The sequence below is a fragment of the Ammodytes marinus genome (assembly GCF_949987685.1).
Source record: "Ammodytes marinus genome assembly, chromosome: 24".
NCBI classification, from domain to species: Eukaryota; Metazoa; Chordata; class Actinopteri; order Uranoscopiformes; family Ammodytidae; genus Ammodytes; species Ammodytes marinus.
In genome coordinates this window covers 3,824,376-3,850,814 of record NC_137228.1, presented here as the reverse complement: position 1 = coordinate 3,850,814, position 26,439 = coordinate 3,824,376, and the positions used below count along the sequence as shown (strand labels likewise).

Here is a 26,439-nt window from a genome sequence, read left to right as displayed (position 1 = left end):
TTTAAGAAACCTGTTAAGTAGAGTGGGCCATTTTGGTTTGTCTTTTGTTTGTGTGTCCACATTTAGAGTGTGTGTGTGTTGGTGTTCTTAATAAAAAAAAATCCCAAAAATAAAGTATATTTATAAAAATATGCAATTACTCACCTTATTATTATTATTTTTTATTACACTATCAGTGTTCAACAAATCCAAGCGTGTGTTCCCGCAGCCCATTCAACTACATGTCTGTGTCCTCTCTCTAGAAGCCAAAAGAGAAAGTTCCCACCCATGACGTCCTACCACAGGATGCTGCTGCACCGAGTCGCCGCCTACTTTGGCATGGACCACAATGTGGACCCCAGCGGGAAGTCAGTGGTCATCAACAAAACCACCAACACTAGAATGTGAGCCTCGACCCAATCTTCTTACAGGTTAAACAGTGAAATCAGATTAAATGGATTTTTGCATTGGAGGGAATGCCTCTCTTTATCCAACACAATCAAGTTGACAGTTAATTCAAAGAGTCTATTTTTCTGCAGCCATAAGCGTCTGCCACTAAAAGCTCTTGTATATCCCCCCCACCCCCCACTCTTCCAACCATCCCACAGTCCCGATCAGAAATTCTCCGAACACATCAAGGATGACAGGGCGGACGATTTTCAGAAACGCTACATTCTCAAACGAGACAACTCCAGCTTTGATCGCGACGACAGCATGGTAGGTGTTTTGTTTTTCTCTTCTTTTTTTTTCCATTCTTTAAAAAAAAAAAATCTTTTCACTCCAAGCTGTCACTTTCATTTCTGACATGTTGGTGAGAGTGGGACAATCTGGCGTCCCTGACACTGCTGCTAAAGAACCGTGCGTGTGTGTGTGTGTGTGTGTGTGTGTCTTTGGCAGATTCGAATGCGTTTGAAAGCTGACAAGAGGAGCAAATCGATGGAGGAAAGGGAGGAGGAGTACCAGCGTGCCAGAGAAAGGATATTTGCACATGATGTGAGTGCTGTTTGTGTAGGCGTTTTAGGGCTGGAGGGGGGTGTGTGTGTGTGTGTGTGTGTGTGCTGAGGGGGCCACGTTGCACAAATCTTTGTGTCCTTTTCTATTCATGTGCAAATTGGAGTAGATTTCTTGCCACCAATTACCATTGCTTGGATTTATGAATTTTTGTAGACGGCGCTCGGCTCCTCATTCCGTAAAGTCAGATTTCTAAGTAGACCTTCAAGCAGCATGTGAAGGGCTCGGAGATAACAATAAGGACAAACTGTGCTGTGAATACACCACTCTAATTGACTGTAATTTTCATTTCCACCCACAGGTAGATCACTTCCCACTAGACAGAAGGTAAGCAGTGAAATGACACCCCTCCCATTGAGGATATATCTACTGTAACTAATACGGATGATGAATTGCCAGTTAATTGGGCAGAGTGAGGGCCAATTTCATCCTTTATAAAGTCGAGCTAAATCCATTCAGATAGCTTCACCTCTTCAATGATCTTCAATCACTTTTATAGTTTTTTTTCCTGCCGGATCGGCAATCAGTGGCCACACTCTTGTCATCTCTTTTTTTTTAAATGGTGGATGTCTCATTCGGTAATACCTTTTTCCCCTCTCTCCCCTCCAGTGCTCAGGATGAAAACGCATGCATGAGCACCCAACAGAGGCGACAAATGTTCAGGTAGGCCCCCCTCAACCCCCCCCCCCCCCCCATCCCCCCTAGTCACACATCATTCAGTTCTTTCAGACAGGGAAACCACAGGCAAGAGAGCCATTTGAATCGCTGTCCGCCTTAATCGGCTCGCTCTGTAGCAGGAGTGCTGATCTGACGCATTTGTTTGTGCTGCTCGGGATAGCTTTGCTTAAATAGGAAATTAGATTTTTGCCCAGGGCTTCTTCTTGATTTGGAACAGACCTATTAGGACCGAAGCCTGCCAATGACACCATGGGACTTTTATTTCTATTTTTAATGATCAATTAAAAACACGCCATATTGAAGATGTCATAGAAGTCATGTTAAGGCCTTCAAAATTACAAATACAGCCCTTAGTTTTTTTTTTAAATATATTTTTAGTTTTTTTTCCCTCACTGTTACGCGTTTGTGGAAAAAAAGGAATGTACACTTTAAAAAACTAACTTGCACATTCAAACGAAAACTTTCTCAGGATGAGAGCCGAAAACAATAAGTTGATTCATCCAACACAACATTTATATGCAACTGTTTAATGCAAAAATGCTAAACACTCTCCTGGCTCCTGCTTCTATAAAATAAATATCGCCCTGCTCCTTCATTGTTTTATGAAAACTAAACTAAATATCTTTGGGCTTCTTAACGGATGGGAATTGCGATGTGCATTTTTTTTAAATTTTATTTGACTATTTTTGAGAATGAATGCATTATTAAACACATAATAGAAATTGAATCTATGTGATAGAACAATAGATTGTTCATACAAGTCTCTGCATTCTACATTATAGACAGTATTTTTTCAGTTTCGATCCGATTCCGATATCATAATTACTATACATTTCTTTGTTGGTGGTGATGTAATGTGTACGTTTAGGAAGGCCTAAGAAACACAGCTATTCAATTACTTTTTTTAATTGGAGTTATCCGCCCGATATACTACAGTAGATTGCAGCCATATCGATACAGCCACTCGATGCCGATATTGGATTGGATGGGCCCCATCCCTAATTATAAGAGATAAAGAGCGTACCATATTGGCTCAGGCCTCATTGCAGTGGTCGCTGGTTCAAATCCGACCCATGGACCTTAACTGCATGTCACTCCCCCACCCCCTCTCTCTATCTCGTACTATCAAATAAAGCTTGAAAATGCCAAAAAAAAAAAAAAATCTTTAAAAAAGTTTAGGGACAAAAAATTCAAAAACGTATCACTCCCTCCTCTTCCAGGCTAAGGGCTGGTCGGTCTGGTGCTAGCCGGCAGAGCAGCTCGGAGACGGACACACTACCCAGGCACGGCGAGCCCCGGCCCTGGAGCAGCACAGACAGCTCGGACAGCTCCAACCGCCTGGCCCCCCGCCCCGCCATGACCAAGGCCAGCAGCTTCAGCGGCATCTCCCCTGGCCTGGTGCGAGGGGACAGCACCGCCAGCAGCAGCAAGAGCACCGGGAGGCTCTCCAAGACAGGCAAGACGGATTCAATTGTTACTGTGATTGATGGCTCTTTTAGTTGTACAGGTCAATTCTGAGAAACAGATGGATTTCTTCTCACTTTGATTAAGTTATGTACTTATTCAGACCAGGCAGAGGAAGCCCACTCTCACTGCATGAAGAGGGACGGTTAAATAGTATACTGGGTGAATAGGGAACAAAAATAGGCATTATGCAAAATCCTCTGGTATTGAGGGCAACTAAGGGCCACTCAGAACAAGTGTTTGTTTTCCTGCTGCGGTCAATAAAGTCTGCGGTCTGCCTTGTAGCCGGACAGCTGTCAAAACCAATTAGCATAAGGCCATGCGTTGATGGACGAGACTCTCGGTAAAGCATCGTAGCAACAACAGTGGTACAAAACCTAGCAGTGAAGCGTTACTGCATTATGTATAAGTCTAAGCACCTACATTTTGGGCTGCTCTCCAACCGCAGGTGCTTACACCACGACATGATATATTTGTAACCTGACTGGCCGAGGTTAGGTGAAGCTCTCCATTTCTTAAAAATTGCCAACCCTCCTGTTGCTTTCTTTTTTTCCTATTTCTTTTTCACACAGAGAAAGCCAGCAGCAGCCTCTTTCGCCTGTGCAGTTTCTAAGTGGTTTTTTTCGAGGCGGCTGGCTGCCCTTGCTTTGTGTTTTTTTGGTGGGGGGAATATAAGTCAAGGAGACATTGTGCATGTGTTGCCGTGTTCTCCAATCTCCTGTGCCCTCAAATAACCTATTCTAAGTCGCCACAGGCTGCACGCCACCTCTACCTGAAAAATACCACTTCGTATATGATGGCGGCAAGATTCCTCCCAACCCCCTTGTTTCTGCCTTTTATGACTCATTTTCCCACAATGCAACAAGTTGACGCCGCTCCTTCACCAGACCTTCAAATAGTCTATAACTCTCTTTCTTTGCTCTTTTCCCCTTTTAGGTTCAGAATCGTGCAGTAGCGTGGGCTCCTCGTCCAGCTCGCTATCCCGTCCCCAGTTGCCCCTCCCGGCTATGGCCTCCTCCTGGTCCAGTCTATCAAGCGCTCCCTTACTCCACCCGCCGGTCGACACCAGAGGCTCCGGACACCCCGACATGATCAAGAGCGTCCCCACACATCCGCCCTCCGCTACAGACACAACCAGCTACTATGTGTTGCCACTGGAGGCCTCAGGGATACCGCCAGGCAGCGTCCTAGTCAACCCACACACAGGTGGGTCACACATTGCCTTGATCTAAGGGTGCAACAACTAATGATTTTTAAAATCTGATTAGTCGACCATTCGTTTCAATATGGACTATCTGAATAGTCGTTACTTGCAGCCCTACTTTCTTGTTGAAGGAGTTTCTCTTAAGTGTTTTGTAATGTTTCTAGTTCCATAATAAATATTCATGACTTGCGGCTACAGAACTTCGCTGCACACGGTTTGTCCGTCAAAGAAACACTCCCACCAAAGCGACGCTGATCAAAATGCAATCGAGCAGATGGGCAGAAATCTGTACATATTCAACACGGGGGCTCCGAGCAAACAGTCGCACACTTTTTTTCTGTTGCAAAAAAAAAAAAAAAAAAAAAAAGAACTTCAAAAGCCGCCAAGGTTGTTTATTTACTGTTGACTCTCCATGTCTGGGTGTGTCCTTCCCTGTCGCGACGAGGAGCATAATTAAAAAGTGTTTCCCTTGTGATGCTGAATATATTAGCCTACTCACATTTACTTTGGTGTTTTTTTTTTTTCTCTCTCTCTCTCTCTCTTTGGCTCTCCTATGAATTTAATTTGACAGGCAAGCCTTTCATCCACCCCGATGGCACCGCCGTGGTTTACAACCCGGCCGCCATCGCCCCCACAGCTAGCAGGAACCCACAGCAGGGGAAAGCCCCACTGCAGCCAATCCCTGGCACGGCACAGCAGCAGCTAACCAATCACCTGCACTCCCAGGTCAGTAGGCGGGACAATTGAATTCATGCACATTGGGTATTTCTCTTTCTAACTTTCACTAACCTTACTAACTTACAGTAGCATGGTAGGATTAACCGGTCAACACTAAATCCCTTGGTCAATTGAGGCTCCCACCATTTTGACTCCTTTCCCCCCTCTGTGTCCATGTCTTTTTCTTCCCTTCCGTTCCCCAGCCGATCTGTCCTCCTCTCCAGCTGTCCTCCGAACCCGTGCACAACCCGACGCTCTCGTACCCTCTTCCTCCTCCTCCTCTTCCGCCTTCTCAGTTCCTGCCTGTCTGTCCTAACCAACAGTACACTTTGGTACAGAACTTTACTGTCTTCCTTCCGTTTTGTACTTCTATACTTCTTTCTCCCCTGCGTTCCATATCTTGTCAGACCTGGCTCGTTAAGAGTTTAACACTTTTTTCTTTTCTTCGAGCGGTTAAATTGATAAATGAAACTTAAATGACACAGATGTCCAGATCAGAAATGCTTTGAGCTCTATTTTGACCCAGGTCTTTCTACTGTATGTACAGTATGTGCCTTTTAATAAAGCCGAGTTTGGTATCAACATCCCTTTCTACCCCTGAAACTAACCATCCTGTACGTATTATTTTTTTAAATTTTTTGGGATGGAAAGGAGTATCGAAATCTGCCTCATATGTAGCCCATGCATTCGCCTAGCCTCATTTCTGACCTGGTTTTAGTGAAAGACAGACATGCCTCTGCGTCTAATTACGCCCGTGGAAAAAAAGGTTCCATTAATATTTAATTCATCACCAGATGTTGGCGCTGAATAATCCATGAACTTTAAAAAACACCACTTTTCCAACGGCGCGTCAGAACTGACCTGGTCTGGCGTGCGGCAGGGAAGCGGATAAATACTCCACTTTAGGCTCAGACTCGAACTCTGTGCATTTGCCTAAACGTGAGAGTCAATGTAGCAGATGCCTTTTTAGATGTTAGCACTTAGCTTAGAAAATCAACCTACTGTCCCCGTGGCTGGATTGTGTATTGAATTTGCCTTATGCTGCTTGTATGGCTTTTGCACCTTTTTGTCAGAAATGTAACACTCATCTAGTATAGGATGGTTATCGCCAAAAACATTTTTCTTAAGGTTTGGGATAAGGAGATAGCCCCCCCCCTGCTTCGATATGTGCCTCATGGAGTTCTCTAGCACTTTATATATGGAGGGAATCCGTTATGAGATTTCGGGAAAAGTAGAAAAATTTAAACGGATATGGCAGCCTCTCCTCAACCATATAGCAACGCTGAAGTGCCCTTCATGACCTTTTTAGACTTTTTATTTTGTACCTAACATTTACCTTTTTAATTTAAACAATGTCTCAGATAGATTTGAAGTAGAATGCACCATGTTAGTTGTTTATTTTGTTGTGTCTTTTGTTTGTGTGTGCGCGTTTTTCAGTTTTCAAAAAATCCCCAAATAAAGGATTTCAAAAGAAATGTAACACTCAGTTTTATCTCCTTCCAGCCCGACGCCCTCAACGCCCAGTTCAGTCACATGACTCTGGCCCAACAACCGCACAGCGACGGCGGGCCTCAAGCTCCCGACGGCCGGCATTATCCCCCCATGTACCACCATCACCACCAACACCCCTCACAGGTTGTTCTATATACTGACACGTTAATAAAATAATACTCTAATCTACTACTATTTTAACTTTGTTTTTATTGGTGACTTGTTGGAAATAAAGACAATCACTCAATCAATCAATCAATCCCCCTCATAGGTTATTATGCAGGGACCACCTCCTCCACAGCAGCATCAGCATCAGACCAGTTACATGGTGGCAGGGCCTTCGGGAGGACACCCAGGGGTGCTGCAGGGTCAACCCGTCTCCCTGCAGTCACAGGGCCCCCCCAACCACCCGTATCAAAGCCCCACCCCGGGCCCTGCTGCATTCCCTGGTCCCACTCTGAACCCACAGCTGCTCCAACAACACACCTACATCCAGCAGCCAGTTCAGCAGGTAAAGGGAACATCTCAAACCTGGCACCATTTTGTTTGAGTGAGTCATTACGACTATAATATTCTCATTGCGTGTCTCTTTACAGATGTCCACGTGTTACTGCTCGTCAGCCCACCATCCCCACTGCTCAAGCCAGCCACAGCAGCAGCAGCAACATTACCGACCCACAGTCAACCCGCTGCCATATAACTGCCCTCAGAGCCAACACCTGCCCCAGCAACAAGGTATTGACGGCAATTTAACAGGAGTTTTTTTATGTTTTTTTTTCCCCCATGCTAAATGATTTCCACTTTTTCCCACACATGAATCATTTATGCCACAGATGGACCTATTTGAGAAAATATAATTTATTTTTTACGCATAACTTGTTATTAAATCCAGTTCAAAGTTGCGGGTGCCACAAACACAGCAGGTTCCCTTCCGCCATTTATGTGGTGAATCAAAGCAACTAATTGAAGTAAAGCTTCTGAAATGGTCCCGCGCTAGATCTAAAAGACAAATCAAAGGATGTTTTAATGAACGAGGTCTGCAGCCTCTGATGTGCGGTGCCGGCGACTTGTTTTTTTTCCTCCCTTGAATTTGCAGACTTCATGTAGCACAGCCTTCGCCTTCGCTAATATCAGGATCGCACTACATCAGTAGACTTTAACTTTACACTTTGAGCTCTTAGATAAGCTTTTACTGTAGTCATCGTTCTTGCGTCTGTGCTCCCACTGAAGGACAAAAATGTCTCCCTTATTTTTTTACCCTCTCTCTGTTTGTTTGTTTTCACGAGTTCAGATGTCTCCCCGGGAGTCATCCACTTGATTATTTTTGTTTTTGTATTTTTGTATTTTTTCGTCTATCACCACAGGAGTTGTTAGCTTCTGCTCAGTATTTCTCTCTCTCTCTCTCTCACACACACACACACACACACACACGCACACACACACACACACACACACACACACTTACTTGTTAACAGGCTGTAACATTGGCGCCATTGTGGCTTTTACAGCAGCACACACACACACACACACGTGCACACACGTCCTCGTAAGTGGCTGCGGCACTATTCTGTCATCTGTGGCCTGCGAATGCCGCTTCCCTGCTGGGGACCCGGGGAATAGATGGCGGACAAATGAAGCTGACCTACAAAGGCAGAGGACAGCAATTATTTCTCAGAGAAGCTGGGGGGAGAAATGACTTGTTTCCCCTCTGTTTTTGCATTAATTACTGTGAAGAAGATAAAAATATAGTTTAGACCAGCTAAAAGGTGAGGATACTGGTGCATGGTTTGCACACATTAAAAATGAATCATCAGTTGAAATTCTCTGAAGGCCCAAAGAGAAAACCTGTGAATGTTTCCACTGACTTGCATCAGACAGTCACCACCAGCACAGGGCTTCGGATGCAGTCATGATGGTCACTCTGGGAAAGCTACTTGTACTATATGTAAAGGCTCTGAAGGATTATGTTTGCCTTGACTCTTGGTTGATAATTCACTTTATTAGAAATCTCTGTGTGTCTAACAAAACAAGTAAGGAACCCCTAAAGAGACCTTTTTTGACTTTTTCAATAATCAATTTGTCTTTATAATTTCAGTCATTTTGAGTAGAAAGTACAAAAGATGATCTTGAATTCAGGGCTTTATTCTGAAGAAGAGAGGCTGAATGCGGGGCCGGGACGCTGTCTGAGAGGCCTCTATGAATCTCACAGTGAACCGGTCTCTTTTTCCGCCCCTCACTCCTCACCTGGACTTCATCCCTGTTAATAGAGTGCTTTGTCTGTCCTTGCCTAACATCGCTCTAATTCCCTTAGCTGCACATACTCTATAACTTTACTATCATCCTTCAAAATAAAAGCGGTCAACGAAAGTCGCGTGAAACAGTGAAAAGTCGGTCAGTATCTGCCTTTTTCCTCCCCATTTGTACCCAATCATGCTGCCTGCTCGACTGTAGTAAAGATTGGGTGCATTTGATATTAGGGTCATTTCATGCTCGGTTTGTTGAGGGGTTGGATAAAAATAGGCCTTTTCCCCCCCCGCTCTCTGCTTCCCTAACCGAGCACTTTCATTGTCTGGTTGTACTTTCTTTTTTTTTTCTCTCCCAGGGCGGCAGACTGTAAAGACACCTTGACAAAAGGACGTCCTCTCCTTTGTCACTCGGGTTACCGCCTTGTGTGTCACAGGGGGGGACACTACACTTTCAAATGTCTCTTTTTTTTGGTCACCTTGACATTTAAGCTCCAGGATTCTGCCCCCCATCTTCATATCCCCTCCCCTCCTTCCCTCCATGCTAGCAATATGCCGCCATTTTAGGCCATTCGGAAAATGGACCAATTCCTGTGACTTTGCTTCGTCTTTTGGGTATTTTTTCTTTTTTTTACAAGTAGTGTAGAACTCTTTGATTCCATTTTCCGTTTACCCCCGAAAATTGTATCACCTGTTGAAGTGAAAGTTGTTTTTTGTGTGTGTGTGTGTGTGTGTGTGTGTGTGTGTGTGTGTGTGTGTGTGTGTGTGTGTGTGTGTGTGTGTGTGTGTGTGTGTGTGTGTGTGTGTGTGTGTGTGTGTGTGTGTGTGTGTGTGTGTGTGTGTGTGTGTGTGTGTGTGTGTGTGTGTGTGTGTGTGTGTGTGTGTGTGTGTGTGTGTGTGTGTGTGTGTGTGTGTGTGTGTGTGTGTGTGTGTGTGTGTGTGCAGACAGAGAAGTGACTGAACCGCTCAGGGTTGCAGGTTCCGTTGCCACACCAGCAGGCTAAATCAGATTTATTGACTTTCTCATTTATTCCGAGTGCCTCAAACCTGATTAACTGCAACAACTCAACTTCCTCCAGCCAAGAAACCCCCCCGTCTCTCACAATCTTTTTAATCTGTTCTTCTTCTTACGGCGAGCACATTTCCCTTCAACACCAATAAAAACCTAGAACAATTTCTTTGTACATTTCTTGATAACCAAGCTCTTATTTTTATTTTATATATTTTTTTTTTAACCTTTATTTATACAGGTATATCCCATTGAGTCCGAAGACTCTTTTGCAAGGGAGACCTGTTCCCATTTACACGTTACCATTCTCTCACACACATTAATACACCGATAGCAGGCTAACTATCGACATTCACACGAGGCAAGGTGGGTGAAGTGTCTTGCCCAAGGACACAACAACTATGACACAGGTGGCAGGGCGGGGATCGAACCTCCAACCCTTTGATCATCGGCCGACCCGCTCTACCAACTGAGCCACAGTCGCCCCAAATTTGTGCGGTCTTTGACTATTGTATAGGAATCATGAATGTTAATAAATCTGTTTTGTTATTATATTTACTGTCTTAATTTCTCTTTTCATTTGGTCACAGCGTTTTTTTTTCTTCTCATTTTGCCCCAGTGCACCAAGCCGTGATGCCAAGCGGCGCGTCAAGCTACCAGGCCATAGTGGGCATGCAGCCAACACCCAACCTCGCTCTCCCTGGCAACCAGCAAAGCAATATGGGCAACCAGATGCAAGGCATGATGGTCCAGTACCTTCCAATGCAGTCCTATCAGGTATTGCGATGATGACACGCCTCCTGCGAGTGTCAGAATGATATTTCCAGTCAATCATTTTTTGTAGTTCGGAAGGAAAGAGCAGAGAGCTTCAAAAATAAGAGTGTGTTCTTGATATAAGTGGCCAATACCAGTGTTGTGTTTTGGTTCATTTGTCTTTTTTCAAGAAGGAGGAATGTACAAAACGGTGACAGGGGATTTTGAAATGTCCTATTAGGTTCATTCAAAACAGTCAAGCTCTTAAACAAGTAATCATAGCAAGGCAACATCTCAAAAGACTGCCTCTCAAAGAAGCTATGAAAAATTAAAACACGTTTTTCCTCATCTGTTTTTTTCTTTTTATCCCCCTTGTAGCAGGTGTCGATGCCACAGCAGACGTACCAGCAGCCAGTGTTTGTGACCTGTCAGCCGGGACAGGGGGCAATGGCTGTCCCTGGCATGCAGCCCTGCTACAGCCTGCTCCCCCCTAACCAGCACACCACCATGAGGTAAACACCGACATCCCATATGCAGACGCAGATACACACACACACACACACACGTTTAAATGTAATGACAACGGATAATTGTTTAATATATTAACAAATAAAATGTTACTTCATGAAGCCTTTTATTGAAACTAATAGTAGTCTAATTGGGATCAATAGCTTGTTTAAAAAAAAATCAACTGTAATTAACATACAGTATAATGATGGAGAAGCTCAGAAATGCACAATGTGCAATGGTTATACATAAAAGAGAAAGTCTTCAGGTATATAGTTTAAAAAAACCAAGGGAAAAGCATGATTTAAAGGAGCCCAGTATAGAAAACCCCCGATATAATACACTTTATAAGGACTGTATTTTGGACATGATTTGTTCCAGCTCATAAATCCAATTTTCATCTATGGTTTTACTGATCAGGCGTTCCATGCCGGGTCTTAAAGAGGACAGATTCTCAAATATTTTGCAACACATGCGTCCCTGCTTTGATGCATGGCAGTAATCAGTTCACATTAATATTGCATGTTTGTGTGTTGTCCAAACATGAAACACTTTAATAACCCGGTCCACATTAATCCATTCAATCATTCTCACTCCTTTGGTGCATATTAGATGTTTTCTGGTGCAGCCATTTTTTATTTTATTTATTTCCTTCCAGAATGACCTTAAATCATGTTAGCTCCGGTGATAATTTATCTGATTCATGTTCATTGGTTTATAGCGACAGCTCCCAACGCCGGTGTAAACTGGTTCAGATGAAATGATGAGCTTATGCTGATGTGCTTTGTCCAACACACACACCGATTTTCCAGGTGTTTGATGTCGTTTCTCACTCCTAGCGTTGCCTACTTATATTTATAGACATAACGGGGCGCGATCCCCCCAAAGCACCCAAGGTCATCTTTGTTCACCGTTGGGGGGGGAAATAAATGAAGTTATTACCACGTTTGCTTGTGGTAAACCTGGCATGATGTATACAGCTGATGAATGTGGACTCTGACGCCCCCCCCCCCCCCCCCCAGGACCCCCCAGTACTCCATATTCTCCCTCATTATAAACTGATTGATAGAATTAGTTCATAGAAAAGCAAAACGTGTTGTAATTACTTCCTACATCCAATGGACCCAATCAATCTGGATCCCGGTGTGCCCCACGTTGGTGTACATACAAACACCAGACGTGAACACAGCCACTGTCAGAGCAATGCAAAGACACACACACACACATACAAGGATAGGTCACTCCCGTTTGTCCCATCTGTAGAAACCAGGCTGCTTTAGTAGGGCAGTCGGTGTGGAAATGATTTATGCGGCTCAGTCTTCTCCCACCTGCAGCCTGCTGTTTTTTTCCTCACCAGCTGTACACCAGTCCCCCGCGGGCAGCTTTTTACTTACAGAGCCCAGCGCTGCTACTTTGCAGACGGGCTTCAAGTTAAATTTCAGGTTTAAATCCAGCAAGATCTCCCAGCTCCTGGGGATTTGCATCTGTGCAGGTTTAGAAGTTATGTTTTTTATTCGAATCCCTTCAAAGCCCTATCAGATTTGATCTTTTATAGTTAGTATCCGCAGAAGTCTTTTTCTACTGCTTATCCCGGTCTAATACTTTTTTTTTTTTTGGGACATTTTTATGCTTTATTGATAGTGCAGAGGGACAGAGGTGAAATGGGGCAGAGAGGGGAGTGACATGCAGAGAACGACCGCGGGTGGGAATCGAACCTGGGTCTGCTGCTGGGCCCGGCCCAGGAGGGGGACGCCTTACCAACTGAGCTAAAGGCGGCCCGGTCTAATACATGTTTGAAAAAAAATAAATAAATAAAATTATTTGGAATAACTGTTATTATTTTTAATTGCAGTTTAATTTTCCATTTTCCATTTTTTCATTTGGTCTATAAAGCATACATACCAAGGCGCTTGTGGTGTAGCGGTTTGAGCTTCCTCCTAGAGGCTCAGGCCTCTCTTCATGTCTTCCCCTCTTTGCCCCATTTCAACTCTGTCTCTCCAAATCTGTCTAATAAACTGAAAAATGTCAAAAAATAATCTTATAAAAAAAAAATACATACTTTCCTAGAGCCCATGTTGATGTCATCAAATGCCTTATCGTTCCTTTCATATTTCGGCCCGGTATGAAAATGGTTTCAAATAGAATTCAATGTGGTATTGAAAGAAAAAAAAAAGGATGATCCATGCAGAAAATAACATTATGTGAACTCTCTTGTGTACATTCACCAGCTCTACCGTGAGTTTCCTGCCCGCCCAGATGATGGAGCAGCTGCAGTTCCCTCAGAGCTCGTCCCCGTGCGTCTCCCAGCAGCACCCAGGCCAACAGTATGCAGGTACACACACACACACACACACACACACACACACACACACACACACACACTAGGAATCATAACCGCAGCCCAGTCAAGAGCTCTAGATTCAAACACGCCTCAGATCCGCGGTAATGTGAGAATTTTTTCCCAGCTCCCAGCATTAGCCGCCCTGGAGATTCCCCCATTGACGTTCATCACTCCCGCCCCCTCCCATCTCTGTGTCAATAACCGCAGAATGTATTTCCCTCATATTCACGACCCGGGCCTCCTTAATGAAATAATATTCCTCGGGTTTGACTCTGTGTGTGTGTGTGTGTGTCTGTGTGTGTGTGTGTGTGTGTGTTTGTGTGTGTGTGTGTGTGTGTGTGTGCGCGCGCGCGCGCGCGCGCGCGTCGGATGAGTGATTAGATTTACGCTCCGGATTTTCAAAATGAAAAAGAAGGGGCGGCGTGGCGGTGATGACGGCTCCCCGGTGTTTGGATAAGTGGAAAGTGATTTGCACATCCACCGCTTCTCCTGCAGAGCTGCACCGGAGATTTAACCGCTAGTGTGGGGCGAATACTGTGAGCAACAGCCCTGTCAAAAAAGCTAGTTCTGGTTAAGCGCATAAACAATAAGAGTCAGAAATCAATGGTGTCAATGTGACTCCTCGGATGAAGTTGTATATTTATTTATATATCTATTTATCGTGACCAATAGACGAACTTAGCGACAAAATTGTAGCTGACAAAACCAACTTATCAGTGCTCCCTGGTGGACAAACGGTGTAACTTTTTCGCACTGTTTCCAAAAGCGTTAACATTCCTGTACTTGTTACTGTTGTGCTGCTGCCGATATTAAAGACCTACTTCACCGGTGGGAATATGAAGGTGTATTGTACTCTGAGATCCTATTTAGTATAAATGTGCAAAAAAACATTTAATTGGTTCATCCTAGCCTGAGAAAAGGCAGAAAGAGTGTTTTATGGTCTCACTGTCTAACCCTACATTTTTCTTCCTGTGACATCACAGTAAGAAAAATGTAGGTTTAGGATTAACAGGACAGCTGGGCCAAGGGAAGACTGAGGGAAGAGAAACCTCATTCATTATATTATAATAGTGATTTTATAATGATAGAACGCCGGTTCCGTATGGGTGAAGTATTCCTTTAACATCCTGCAGTCTTGCTGTAATATATTAAACTACAAAAGAAAATGATGAGATTTAGAATACATTTTTACCAGTTAGTGTTAAAAATCAAAAAGATCTCTCTAATAAGCCGTCTCTTACTGTATTTCTCTGTCCAGAGGCCGAGCTGGGGCGGTTCCCTCACTAACGACCTTTTATTATTCATCTTTGATTATTATGGGGGCGCAAACGGAGGGAGCCATCATTTCCAGCGTCATTCCTAGTAATGAGGTCATACGAAGGTCTCGAGACGGCCTCACCTACAGCGTCACCAGTAAACACTTTTAATTGGTCCGGGGCGGCGGCCAGAAATAATCTGCAGATTAAGCCCAAATATCCATTGTCCTTGCTACTGTCGTTTGGGTAATAATTCATTAATCAAACAGTGGCTGTGCAAAGTGTGCGATATACACGACTCCCCCACTTACTGTGATCTTTATGTAAACAGAACTTAATTACATGGAAATATTGTGTTGTTGTTTTTTTAAAAGTTAATTTGCTTCTCCTGATATGTTTTTTGTTTGAAGTCAAATTAGTCACATTCACGCGTCGCGGGGCTAATAAGATAATTGGATCTCGCGGATCATGGCAGAGGATTTAGTGGGGAAAAAGGGAATGGACTCTTGTTCTTGCCACTGCGGCTGTGCCCATATAATCAAGGCACTTTGAGGCTAATTGCTCACGGTTAACGGTGTGAGGGCGCTGTTTTCACTGATGAGGTGTGGAGCTGAACTAAAGTGCTGAAAAGAGCTTGGAGCCAAAAACATACTTATTGTCTTTCACTTGACTCTTCATAATTGACGTTATATGATGAATGAAATAACAACTAGTATTGGGTGTCTTCCTGCCTTGATTTGCTTCTAGTCAACTTTGTATTTTAAATCTCCTTGTTTTTTTTTGTGTTTGTTTCTGTGTGTGTGTGTGTGTGTGTGTGTGTGTGTGTGTGTGTGTGTGTGTGTGTGTGTGTGTGTGTGTGCAGGGTTGTTACCACCGGCCCCGGGCAGTGGCATGGTGATGCTGCAAATGACAGGTCCCCCCTGCCAGCAGCCCCGGGCCCCCTCCCCCTGCCAGCGCAAACAGCCCAACCACAAACACCCGGGTACAGAGCACCAGAGAGGCCGCAGGCTTTCTGAGCTCCCCCCACCGCCAGACAACACCCAGGTACAAACGCTGCCCGAGTGCATCCACAATCACTCAAATAATATAGCATTTTTGTGTGCAGCAAAGTGGAAATATTGTATGTATAACCCTTTGAGAAAACCTTATTGGGGTTGTCTAATGGTTTTTCATAAGCTTTAATTATCTGTGTCCCCGCGGTTCTGACTTGACAGCAACAACTCCCAAATAATCTCAAATGAATTACACATTTGCTCAGGTAGCATTTGGCCACACGCTGCACAATACAGTTAGTGTCAGAAAGTTTAAAGACAGTCACAAGAAAAAAAAAGCAATTTGAAAAGCCAATTTACCTTGGTTGTCTGGGTCTGACATTGACGTGAGAATTGCCCCCTCCATTAGCCCAAAGCGGTTTAATGTCGCAGCGAATAGGCCCGGCAAATGAAGTCGGCGCCCGGCGTAACCCTGAAAATGAGGGCAAAATAGTCCCCGGCATTAGGGGTGTAATGGTACATTAGGAGGGACTAATGTGGAGGGAATGGTACATTAGAGCAACAACTTGAACAACACGACAACTTTGGCGAAGGGAGAAAAGCTGTTTGTTCTTTTTTCTAAATGAAAGTGTTCCTCCCCGTAACCTCTCGCCCGCACCGCCCTGTGTCTTTGTGTGTAGAGCAGCTTGCCCTCGTCCCCGGCACTCACTCCTTCACTAGGCCGGCTAACCAGCGTCAAGGGCCTCCCACCAGGCATCTCCTCCATCCCTGTCATGGCCCACCGCCACCACCAACACCCACAGCTCCGTACCGCTTTCTGCCACAGTGGACAAGGTCAGTAGAAGACACACACACACACACACACACACACACACACACACACACACACACACACACACACACACACACACACACACACACACACACAGACAGGTTTACGCTCATTCACAAAGCACACATTACAGAGACCATCGACAGCATGCTAATTAAAACTCACCGAGTTGTGTTTGAATTGACCAGACGAAAAATGTATTGTGCTCAGTAAATTACCCACATCAGTACACAGTGATAATATCCGTTTTAATCAGTTGTCCTTTCTCAACACCACTTGTCTGTATGTTTTCAATTTGGTCTGCGCCAAAGCCAACACCATCCGTTGCATTTTGCCACAATTCCAGCCAATGGGAGAATTGAAGTAGGTAGCTTCTGATTGGCTCTTTTATCTGCAGTCTGATTGTTACTAAGAATATCTGTTACTAGGGAGGGAGGGAAGCACTGGCAGAAAAGTCGGCAGGCACTCCATTGGTAGTTTTATACAGTTTATATTACACAAGCTGTATGAAACTTTAGTGAAATCTAAATTACAGTTTAATGTATTTTAAAGCTTAAAGGAGCTACATTCATTATTATAACGCCTAGGCAGTGTAGCTGAAATCATCAAATAAGCCAGCTAGTTTAGAAGAAGTGAGCTAGCTACTTAACAAAAAGGGCTATGTTGCAAGCAAATAAACTACAGAGTGACTTACAAATTGAATTTTGTGAAGGTTCAAGTGAAGTGTATAGTATGGCTGTTGTGCCCCAGTGCTTCCATGCTTCCTGACATTCCTACTACAAATCAAATTGGAGCCAAAGCAGCCAATCGGAAATGACCTATTGTTAAGCACAGAATAGAGTTTTGCTTGCTCAAATCGAATAATTTTTTCCTCATACGATGCGGTAAATGTACCGTTGTTCTCTCTGGATTAAATCACAGACAGAGTCACAGTACATGTTCAATTTTTGTTTCTGCTGATCTGAAAATGCGCCCCAACTTTTGATTGAATTTGTGGCTGTGTTGTCTAGGTGAAGCCCACTTCTCTCTACTGGGCCAACCTCTGCAGTTCAAACCCTCCATCAGACCCCCGCTGTTCCACACTGCCCACATGGTGGCAAAACACCAGGTGTGACACACACACACAACACACAACATACACACACACACACACACACACACACACACACACACACACACACACACACACACACACACACACACACAACGCTGAATAAACTTAATTTCTAATGTTGTTTTTGTAACTGCTACATGTTCTTTTAACGATATATTTTGTGCGTTAGAGGTGAGAACTTAAATCGAGTCAGAGAATGATTTAACAAGTGCACAAGATGGTTTGCCAGTCTGTGTTTTTAAGAAATAAATGTCACTTTTTTGTTTGACTAGTTCCAATAAGCTAACTGTTGTGTCCTGTGTCTCCTCAGGGTCAACTGGGGGTTTGGCGTAGCGCTCATGGGAGGAAGGCCAGCAGAAAACCTCTGTCTTCAGATCTCAGTGTAGGTGAAGCAGGTAATAGGAAATCCAGAGGGAGGCTTGACTTTAGTCCAGTCAACAGCTAGTCATTCTGAGTTTAGCCGACCGAAATCCGACCTTCCCTTATCGGATAAATTAAGAAATGATATTGCTACGTAGCCTTTTTGTGGGAATTCACTCTAAAAACTGTGCAGTCCTGAGTGCAACCACGGGCTTTAGATGTCAATCAAGAAAAAGAAAACCGGTGTCCAGATCCATCACATGATAAAGGCTGCTTCCTTGTGGAGCTTATCTAGCAGATTAACTGGAAAAAGTCCATTTCTTATTTTTTCTTTATATATATTTTTTTGTGTCAAAATATGCTTGCTGTGCTCCGTAGCTGTGGGGAAAAGCGCGTGTTTGTGACTGTAAGCAGAATAAATCACAGACGGGGCAGAATTCACACCTGCCAGTGGAACCTGCAGCCCCGGCGGTATTGTGCCGTGAGAAATGTGCTGATTATTTCAAACATGGCGTCGTATTTTTCGCAGTCTCCCTCCTTTTTTTTTTGTTGTTGCATTATTCAGGTGCTCTCGTCAAATATCCACCTAGTACAATCAACACAGAGAGGTGTGTGGTGCGTTAAGTGTCGGCAGAAAGTTCAACATGACGTTGCTGCCACTAAAATGTTCTTGATAATAAGAAGCTTTTATTATTAGACCCAGGCATGCATTTTTAAAATGTAACCCAAATTTGAGTTAAATTTTTCCGTCATTGAGCTTTAGCCCTTCTACCTAAAGCTCCAAAGCTGACAGAAGCAATCTATTGAAGCCTCCCAATGGTGTAGGTCTGAATTTTCTCTCCACTCCCGACAGTTGTTTTATTTCGCCGCTCCGCTCACAGTGCTGTCTGTCTGTCTGTGTGTGTGTCTACAGTGAGCAGCCAGATCCTGGAAGTGACAGATCCTCCGGAGGGGATCGGCTGCACAGACTCCCACCACCTCCTGGCAGAGCTCCGGAGAGGGAGCCATTTCAACCATCAGCCCCGGCCCGGCAGCACAACTAGAGACGCTCCCAGCGGAGGCCTGGCCTCATCATACTCCATCTTTGCCATGCTTCCCTCCAGATACGCTGCCCCGCTCCACAGCGGCCCCCAGGCCACCTTTAAACTCCGAACTAGTACCAGACAACAAGGGGAGCTGTGCGACTTGGACCTGGCCGCCTCATAGCCGCTAAGGTCTAGGTGCACCTTAAAGAGCGCCACATGAACGCACATCCAACCACCTGCCTCTGCTGCCTCGGTCTGGACTGCCTCGGTTCAAGTCCCAGACTCTTGTCCAAAAAAAAAAAAAAAAAAAACGTATCGGATGTTTTGAAGAATGAATGTTCACTTTATTTAGTTTTTAGTTCATTTTATCATTTTTCTGTGCAGGGGTTGAAACTGTGCACCACCAAACAATTAGATTTTGTTTGTGAAATGCGTCTGTGGCTGCTGAGCTCAACTCGAGGCCCGTCTTTATTCTTAAAAAAAAATTATTTTGCTGTTCGACACTGAACGTGTTTGGAGAGCTCTGGGATTCATCTGCCAGCTGTAAGTGACTCCACTGTGGTTCTTTTTTAAAAGCGGATGTAAGACAGCGACGGCACCACAATGAGTAAAAACATACATTTAAGAATGTTTTTGTGCCCACCAAAATGAAACACATGACATTGCAGCTCTGTACCAGATATAATTGTTTAAAACTGAGAAATCATATCAAAGAAAGTGTTATTTTTATTGAACATTCATCAACACTCCCATCATGTGTGTCAAAGCCTGATTTAAAGGTTTGGCTCATGACCCCCCCCCCCCCCCCCCCACTCCAACAATAACACGCAGCAGCCTGTGTACAATGTGAGGCCATACAATAATAAACACTGAATAATAGAAATACTACCTGAATTATTTAAAGTCACTTTTATTCACAGTGAATGTTGGATTTGCACTGAAGTGGTGTATGAGATGGAGATATGGCTGGTGTCGGACAGACCCTGGATTTTCTTTTATTAACCCCCCCACTCCCATCTCGTACCTGTTTGTTGCACTCGGCCAGGCCACTTTGTTTTATATTTAATTAAAATGTTTATATGCACAAGAAAAATGCAATCGGGTTTGTCACAATACTTGGCTACGTTTTTGTGTTGTTGTGTTGTGTTTTTTTTTTTTTTTTGTGTGTGAATCATGAGAGGTGTTCTGTGTCTGGTGTGACTTTTTTCTTTACTTTTTGGTTTGACTCAAATAAATGTTTGCACCACACGTGTTGACAGAACTTTTTCCGGCATTCAACTACAAACGGTACTTCTGGAGCAAGATGTAGTGTGTGTGTGTGTGTGTGTGTGTGTGTGTGTGTGTGTGTGTGTGTGTGTGTGTGTGTGTGTGTGTGTGTGTGTGTGTGTGTGTGTGTGTGTGTGTGTGTGTGTGTGTGTGTGTGTGTGTGTGTGTGTGTGTGTGTGTGTGTGTGTGTGTGTGTGTGTGTGTGTGTGTGTGTGTGTGTGTGTGTGTGTGTGTGTGTGTGTGTGTGTGTGTGTGTAAAAAGCAACAGATGAGGCAAGTCTTTAGAAAATATTGCCGTGTTTGTATCTCTGCCTGCAGGGCATTGCAGAGATATTTGCTCTGCTTAGTAGCTGCATAAATGAGCCATTTTGAATAAACCCTCTTCTCAGTGAGGGGAAATATCATAGAGAAACGTAGACACCTAGTGGATAAAGCGTGTTACTACATCAGGTCCCAGAGAAAGTGAAACAGAAACACAAGGGTAACTGTAGCAACTGAAGCAGTGTGTAGCTAGGTTAGGAACATGCGCGCGAGCTGTGTTTAGCTTGTAGCCGTGATGGAGACTGGCGCCATGGAGGAAGGCAGGACGGTGGTGGTCTCAGGTGTGCCCGACGTGCTACCTGTCGACAGAATAATTGACAAGTTGACCATTCACTTCCAAAGCTGCAAGAGGAGTCGAGGAGGAGACGTCGACGTCGTCAAATTTCCCACAGACTTGGAAGGAGTCGCATTTGTAACTTTTGACAAAGTGGAAGGTAATTCTACCGCAATTAAGGTTTTTAGCTAAACATGCTACACGCAAATACTAATACTATTCTGTGTGTTTGTTTGTATGTCCATGATTTTTTTCCAACTCAAGGATACAAAGTTTAGGCTATATGGTAGCCTAACATACAGGTTAACAGTTGTTTATTGCTAATATGCCATACTCAATTTTTTTTTAATGAATATTCATAGGTCTACGTCTTGTTCGGTTCCCAAGTGTATTAGAGCCACAGAGCTAAGCCTAAATACACATAATAATTAAACAGATTTTACCAGGAACCCTAAAGACTCCAAAGAGTAGTCATAAACATTTTTAAAAAATGTTAAAAATATAATGTCCTGTGGTTTTAAAGTTTAAAGTTGACTCTATTTCCAAAGTGAGGAAAATTCTCAATGTGTGCAATTTTGACAGAAAATAAAAAATCTAACTTAAGGTGTTTTGTGTAAATGTATTGTGTGTGTCCACTGTCCAGTGTTTTACACTTTAAGGCAAAGAGATTTCAAGAGGTTTTGCCATACCTGGATATATGTATACGGTTATACATTTAGTAATTGATTTGACTTATTTTTGTGTAACATATAAATAATATAATTCAATAATAAAAAACGTTCATCCATCAAGATCATCAAAAGAGGTGAGGGGGGGGGGGCGGATACAAAACGGAAAAGCAGCAGGTGTTGTTAAAGGAACTGTCTTATTTCAAAGATAGCTTTGTATAAAAAAAAACTTGACTCAAACCAACTGTACAATACACAATCTACTTGCAGTCACTGTTAATTTGACATGCTATAATTAGCTCCCATGGGGACGGGTTGTGGTTCCCATGAGAACCACTTATATGTGTGTTACAGAGAGAGAGAGGTGAAGTATGAATCAAAACATGTATTTCCATAAAGTGCCCTCTGAATGTGTGCCTAGCTGATGATTGCTTGAATTTTGTAAAAGTATGATAGTCGGCATCCGGCTAGTAGATGATGGATAGTTAGGCACTGTGCACTCTCTGTGACAAGCATCATTATAATGTTGACATATGTAGAGAGAGAGAGACAAAGCAGTACAGTACAATTCTCTTTGGCAGATGCAGAGAGGGTGGTGCGAAAGGCGGAACAGATCATGAAGGACAGCGAGTTTCCTGACGACTACCTTCTCACTGTGTTCCCCTTCACCAGAGATGTGAGTATGGACATCTCGTGGTGGACCCATATGTGATGACAAATAATCTCTCGTTGAACAATCATTTTGTCAATCAAGCAGCCTACATTTCTATAGTTGTTATAGTGATACACATATGTTCTTGTCAAGCAGGTGTTTTTATATGTCCCCCGGGCCACGGTCGATCTCTCCCTATTTGGCAGCGATCAAGCGTCGCTCATTCACAGCCTGCGGTCAGCTCACAGGACGCTACGTTTCCGGCCTTTTCTCAAGCAGAGGATAGCCACCATTGAGGGGCCTTTTACTGGCGTCCAGGCCCTGAGAGCGGACCTCATCCACAAGGCGAGTCAGCTCAAAACCATGGAAGATAAGGAACTGTCTCATCACGAGTCGGTTGGCTCTGTAAGCTACAGCGGTTCTCAAGCTAAGCCGGAGCCGCTGGACAGCTTATCAACGTCAGTGCACACCACAGGTGAGCCCACTGAAGTTAGAATCCCGCACTCAAATGCACAAACTCATAACGCCTCCTCAAGGCCAAAAGTTTCCTATGAGGGTTTGCCTGTAGGGAACTTTTGCGACACAGACGCCGGTGACAAACTTAAGATGCAGAGAGCTCGGTCTTGGCTTGAAATGCCCACTGACTATGGAACCAAGCGAACAAAGGCCAATCCCAGGCCAGTGCTCGGTAAGGATATCAATGCAGGGGTTAGAGCTTCATTTTCAGGCGTAGACCTGCTCCCTGCAGTGGATATATCAGCAGGACAGCCACGAGAATATGACATTTCACCTAAACTAGACCGGATTACAACAAGCAATATCAGAAGAGAGGATGGTTTGGGCTCCCGCTACGAAAGCTTTTTGACTGAATCAGATCAGAGCAGCTTAGCCATCACTGCTAAGCTCCTCCAGACCAGACCTAAAGATGTCCCGCAGTCCTCCGAGAGAACTAGGGCAGAAGACTTGTCTGCTATCTGCTCAGACGGTCCGGAGGCTTCGTGCATCTTGGTCGACTCAAACACATTCAGGTACATTGAAAAATTTGACAAGGAGGAGTTGGACAGATGCTTGAGAGGTCTCAAAGCGTCCTTCGAGTGTTTGGAAGGAACCGACCTCGTGCGGATATTCTTGACTGACAAGCGAACCTCGGAGACGGCCTCAAGGGTCGAGCAGGCCTTGGAAAACCTCCACATTTTGGTAGAGTATCATCTGTCGACGTTAAGAGTCCATGAGATCTTCTACAACAAAGAGGAGCAGCATGAGAAACTGGTTCAGATCTGCAATGAAGTGAGTTTCCTGTTCCATGACGTCCTGTACATGTTTGAGGATTCTTGCGTGAAGGTCGTCGGCCGTTCGGTACCCAGTTACCTGTTTCATAAGCGAGTGACTGATCAATTGGCTAAACTCGAAGACCAAAAATAACTGTACTTTAAACAATGGCCACAGGATGGTGCAGTTGAGCTTTCCTTCACACAACATATCTGACATCATCATCTAGCTTATAGTTACCAATACAGTAATGATTTAGATTTTTGGCTTTAAACTCAGTTATTTTTCCAGGCTAGAAATGAATAATACTGTGTGTTTTACTTCTGCCTCCATTGCTTCCGAAAACAATCTTCAGTAGTCTTTTGAAAAAAAAAAATGCTTCCAATGCTTTTTGCTTTCTTTGTTTCCACGGTGAAGCTTCCCCTTTGTTTATGCGTGGATTTGAACAGCATGTCTTCCTATTCCAAGCAATGTTCTCAGAGATCAATCTTAATTAAGTTCTTCACATCTTAATGACATGGAGCTGAGCGTCTAATAAAGAAACAACAAGAAAAATGTCTTTTGATGAAAAACATCTTCCTTCTCTCACATCAAGGGTTTCTTTAATCACTAGTCATTCAATTCTTTTTAATGATATGTACAAAACCCTGTGTCTGTTTCATGGCAGATGGTTCTATCAGTAGAGAAAGTGATTCCTACAATGTTATTTGTTGAACACACATTAAATACAGAATTACATTTGAAGGTGGTACAAAATGGTTTGCCTTGAATGATAATTTGTGTCCGATATGATTTTTCTGCAAAAATAGCATAATAACTATGAAACAGCATCTATGAATACTCACTTTTTTGATGTAGTATGTTATGTGGTATGTTCATCTATCCTACTGTAGTTTATCTTTAATCTGAATTTTCAACACCAACATTAGACAGCAGGGGGCGGTATGACACTTTCTACAATATGGTAAAATAGACACACATGCTACCTTAGCCCTGCTCAGGAAAGCTATTATAAAGGTTGTGTTTGGCAAGCGGGATGTAGATTGACAGGGAAATTATGTCAGTTGGATGTCCCATAATACACCCTCTCCCCCTCACTCACACACACACACACACACACACACACACACACACACACACACACACACACACACACACACACACACACACAGTGTTGCCCCTTCTCCGAGGGAAATACTGATCTCTTCATGTGATGTGTGGAGATGCTCTGTTGAGTCTTTATTTCTTTCTTTTTTTTTTTTGTCTGCGATTATTCAAATGAGCTTGATCCACAGCCTCAATAATTGATTCATTATGTAAAAATAAGCCAAACTACTATAATGAACGCACACAAACTAAGACAATCACTCATCTCCCAGACACACATACACACACACACTCCCGGTTGTTACCATAGGAACATAGTGGAAAAAGGTTGCCGAGCTCCAGCGCTGGGCTTTGTTGGGGGAAGCTCTCGAATACAATGAAAACAACCAGAAGGATGGAGGAATTACATTTTCAGCTCAAGAACACTTCATCAAAGACAAGAATAGGAGAGATCACTGCCTCTTAACACCCAGACATCTCTGCTGCCCCTTTTTAATAGCATATTTTCAACAATTACCCATTATTTGGGTGGGGGCTGGGGGTTATTGAGGTAAAAAAAAAACAAAGCAGGGTCAACAAGCAGAAAGCATGAATTATTTCCCCTCAAAAGGGCTATATACAGCTCCTCCATTTCATCCCTTTTAATTTCCCCCCATTATGCATGAAGTATAATTGGGCAATTGTATTTTTGAATACATTAAGCATGTATGACTTTCATGATAGAGGTCAAAAACAGCAGCGTACCAGAAAAAGGAAGCCGGAGTGCCTTTTTCAAGGACGTTTCATTGTAAACGGGGTCTGTTGGGGATCAAACCTGTGTTTGGACAATGGATTGTTATTGAGCAGGCTTACAGGGCACAGGCCCAGGATCTCTGAAGTGATCGTTGACATTTCTTCAATAATCAAGACAAATCAAATACAAAGGGAAAAAACCGCAAAGAGATGCAGAGGGACAAAATACAACCACAAATAGACACCAAATGACCAAGAAGAGATTTAAAGGAATACTTCACCCATACGGAACCAGCGTTCTATCATTATAAAATCACTATTATAATATAATGAATGAGGTTTTTCTTCCCTCAGTCTTCCCTTGGCCCAGCTGTCCTGTTAATCCTGACCCTTACTGTGATGTCACAAGAAGGAAACTGTAGGGTTAGACAGTGAGACCATAAAACACTCTTCCTGCCTTTTCTCAGGCTAGGATGATCCGATTTAAAAAAAAATGCACATTTATACTAAATAGGATCTCCGAGTTCAATACACCTTCATATTCCAACCGGTGAAGTAGGCCTTTAAGAGACATAGAATGATCATAAAGAGACGAGAACAACCCTGAATAGACACAAAATTGATACAGAGTGATGCAAAACAATTACATTTACAAAGCAAGCCCCTCAAATAAAAACATTGCTCTTACTGTATGTAGGATTGGTTGGGGGGCACAGATCTGGCCATGGATGGTGCCTGTCACCATCAGACCACCTATTGGGTTATTTGCGAGTGTTTACACGTGTGTGTGGTCATGTTCAGGCGCACACACATTTTGGAGTTCAGAGGTCATGCAGACAAGCAGCAAGCCTCTGCATCCATTTTTTCACAGTGAGAAACAAGGCGGCCGGTGATGGATGGTCCTCTCCAGGCAAGGTGTGCATTTAAGTCACAAATTGCGTCTTAATGTCTTTAGGGATGGGTGGGGAGAAAGTGGGTAAGGGAGTAATACACCACCCTTGCTGCTTTGCCTGAATGTTGTTAGGGTCTTAGGGAGTTGTGATGGATCATGGAAGAGCCCTGGAGGAGAAATTGGGGGCAACAGACCAATAAAACGGTTTGTGTGCATTAGCTGTGGAGAAAGGATGAATGGTGTTTAACATATATGACCCATAATGTAAACAGACCGAATCGC

The 26,439-nt window shown here is 43.7% G+C and overlaps 1 protein-coding gene across 7 annotated transcripts in view; it reads left to right on the top strand.

The window, feature by feature from the left end:
• The window catches only part of LOC307270046 (R3H domain-containing protein 1-like), a 43,662-nt gene extending 23,474 nt beyond the window's left edge, over positions 1–20,188 (top strand). For 2 of the 7 annotated variants that reach the window (XM_080053177.1, XM_080053176.1), the window contains 19 exons: positions 243–383; positions 588–696; positions 877–972; positions 1,292–1,317; positions 1,600–1,653; positions 2,889–3,124; positions 4,069–4,338; positions 4,908–5,062; positions 6,557–6,688; positions 6,816–7,055; positions 7,141–7,279; positions 10,416–10,573; positions 10,928–11,061; positions 13,285–13,388; positions 15,516–15,697; positions 16,326–16,479; positions 17,488–17,585; positions 17,902–17,986; positions 18,865–20,188. In XM_080053177.1, the coding sequence (XP_079909303.1) occupies positions 243–383; positions 588–696; positions 877–972; positions 1,292–1,317; positions 1,600–1,653; positions 2,889–3,124; positions 4,069–4,338; positions 4,908–5,062; positions 6,557–6,688; positions 6,816–7,055; positions 7,141–7,279; positions 10,416–10,573; positions 10,928–11,061; positions 13,285–13,388; positions 15,516–15,697; positions 16,326–16,479; positions 17,488–17,585; positions 17,902–17,986; positions 18,865–19,157 (2,806 nt within the window). In that variant the 3' untranslated portion in view covers positions 19,158–20,188. Of the gene's footprint in view, positions 1–242; positions 384–587; positions 697–876; positions 973–1,291; positions 1,318–1,599; positions 1,654–2,888; positions 3,125–4,068; positions 4,339–4,907; positions 5,063–6,556; positions 6,689–6,815; positions 7,056–7,140; positions 7,280–10,415; positions 10,574–10,927; positions 11,062–13,284; positions 13,389–15,515; positions 15,698–16,325; positions 16,480–17,487; positions 17,586–17,901; positions 17,987–18,864 lie in introns of those variants that run through there. The other 5 variants (XM_080053179.1, XR_013845526.1, XR_013845527.1 and 2 more) reach the window with 5 other exon arrangements.
• Positions 20,189–26,439: the final 6,251 nt, after the last annotated feature.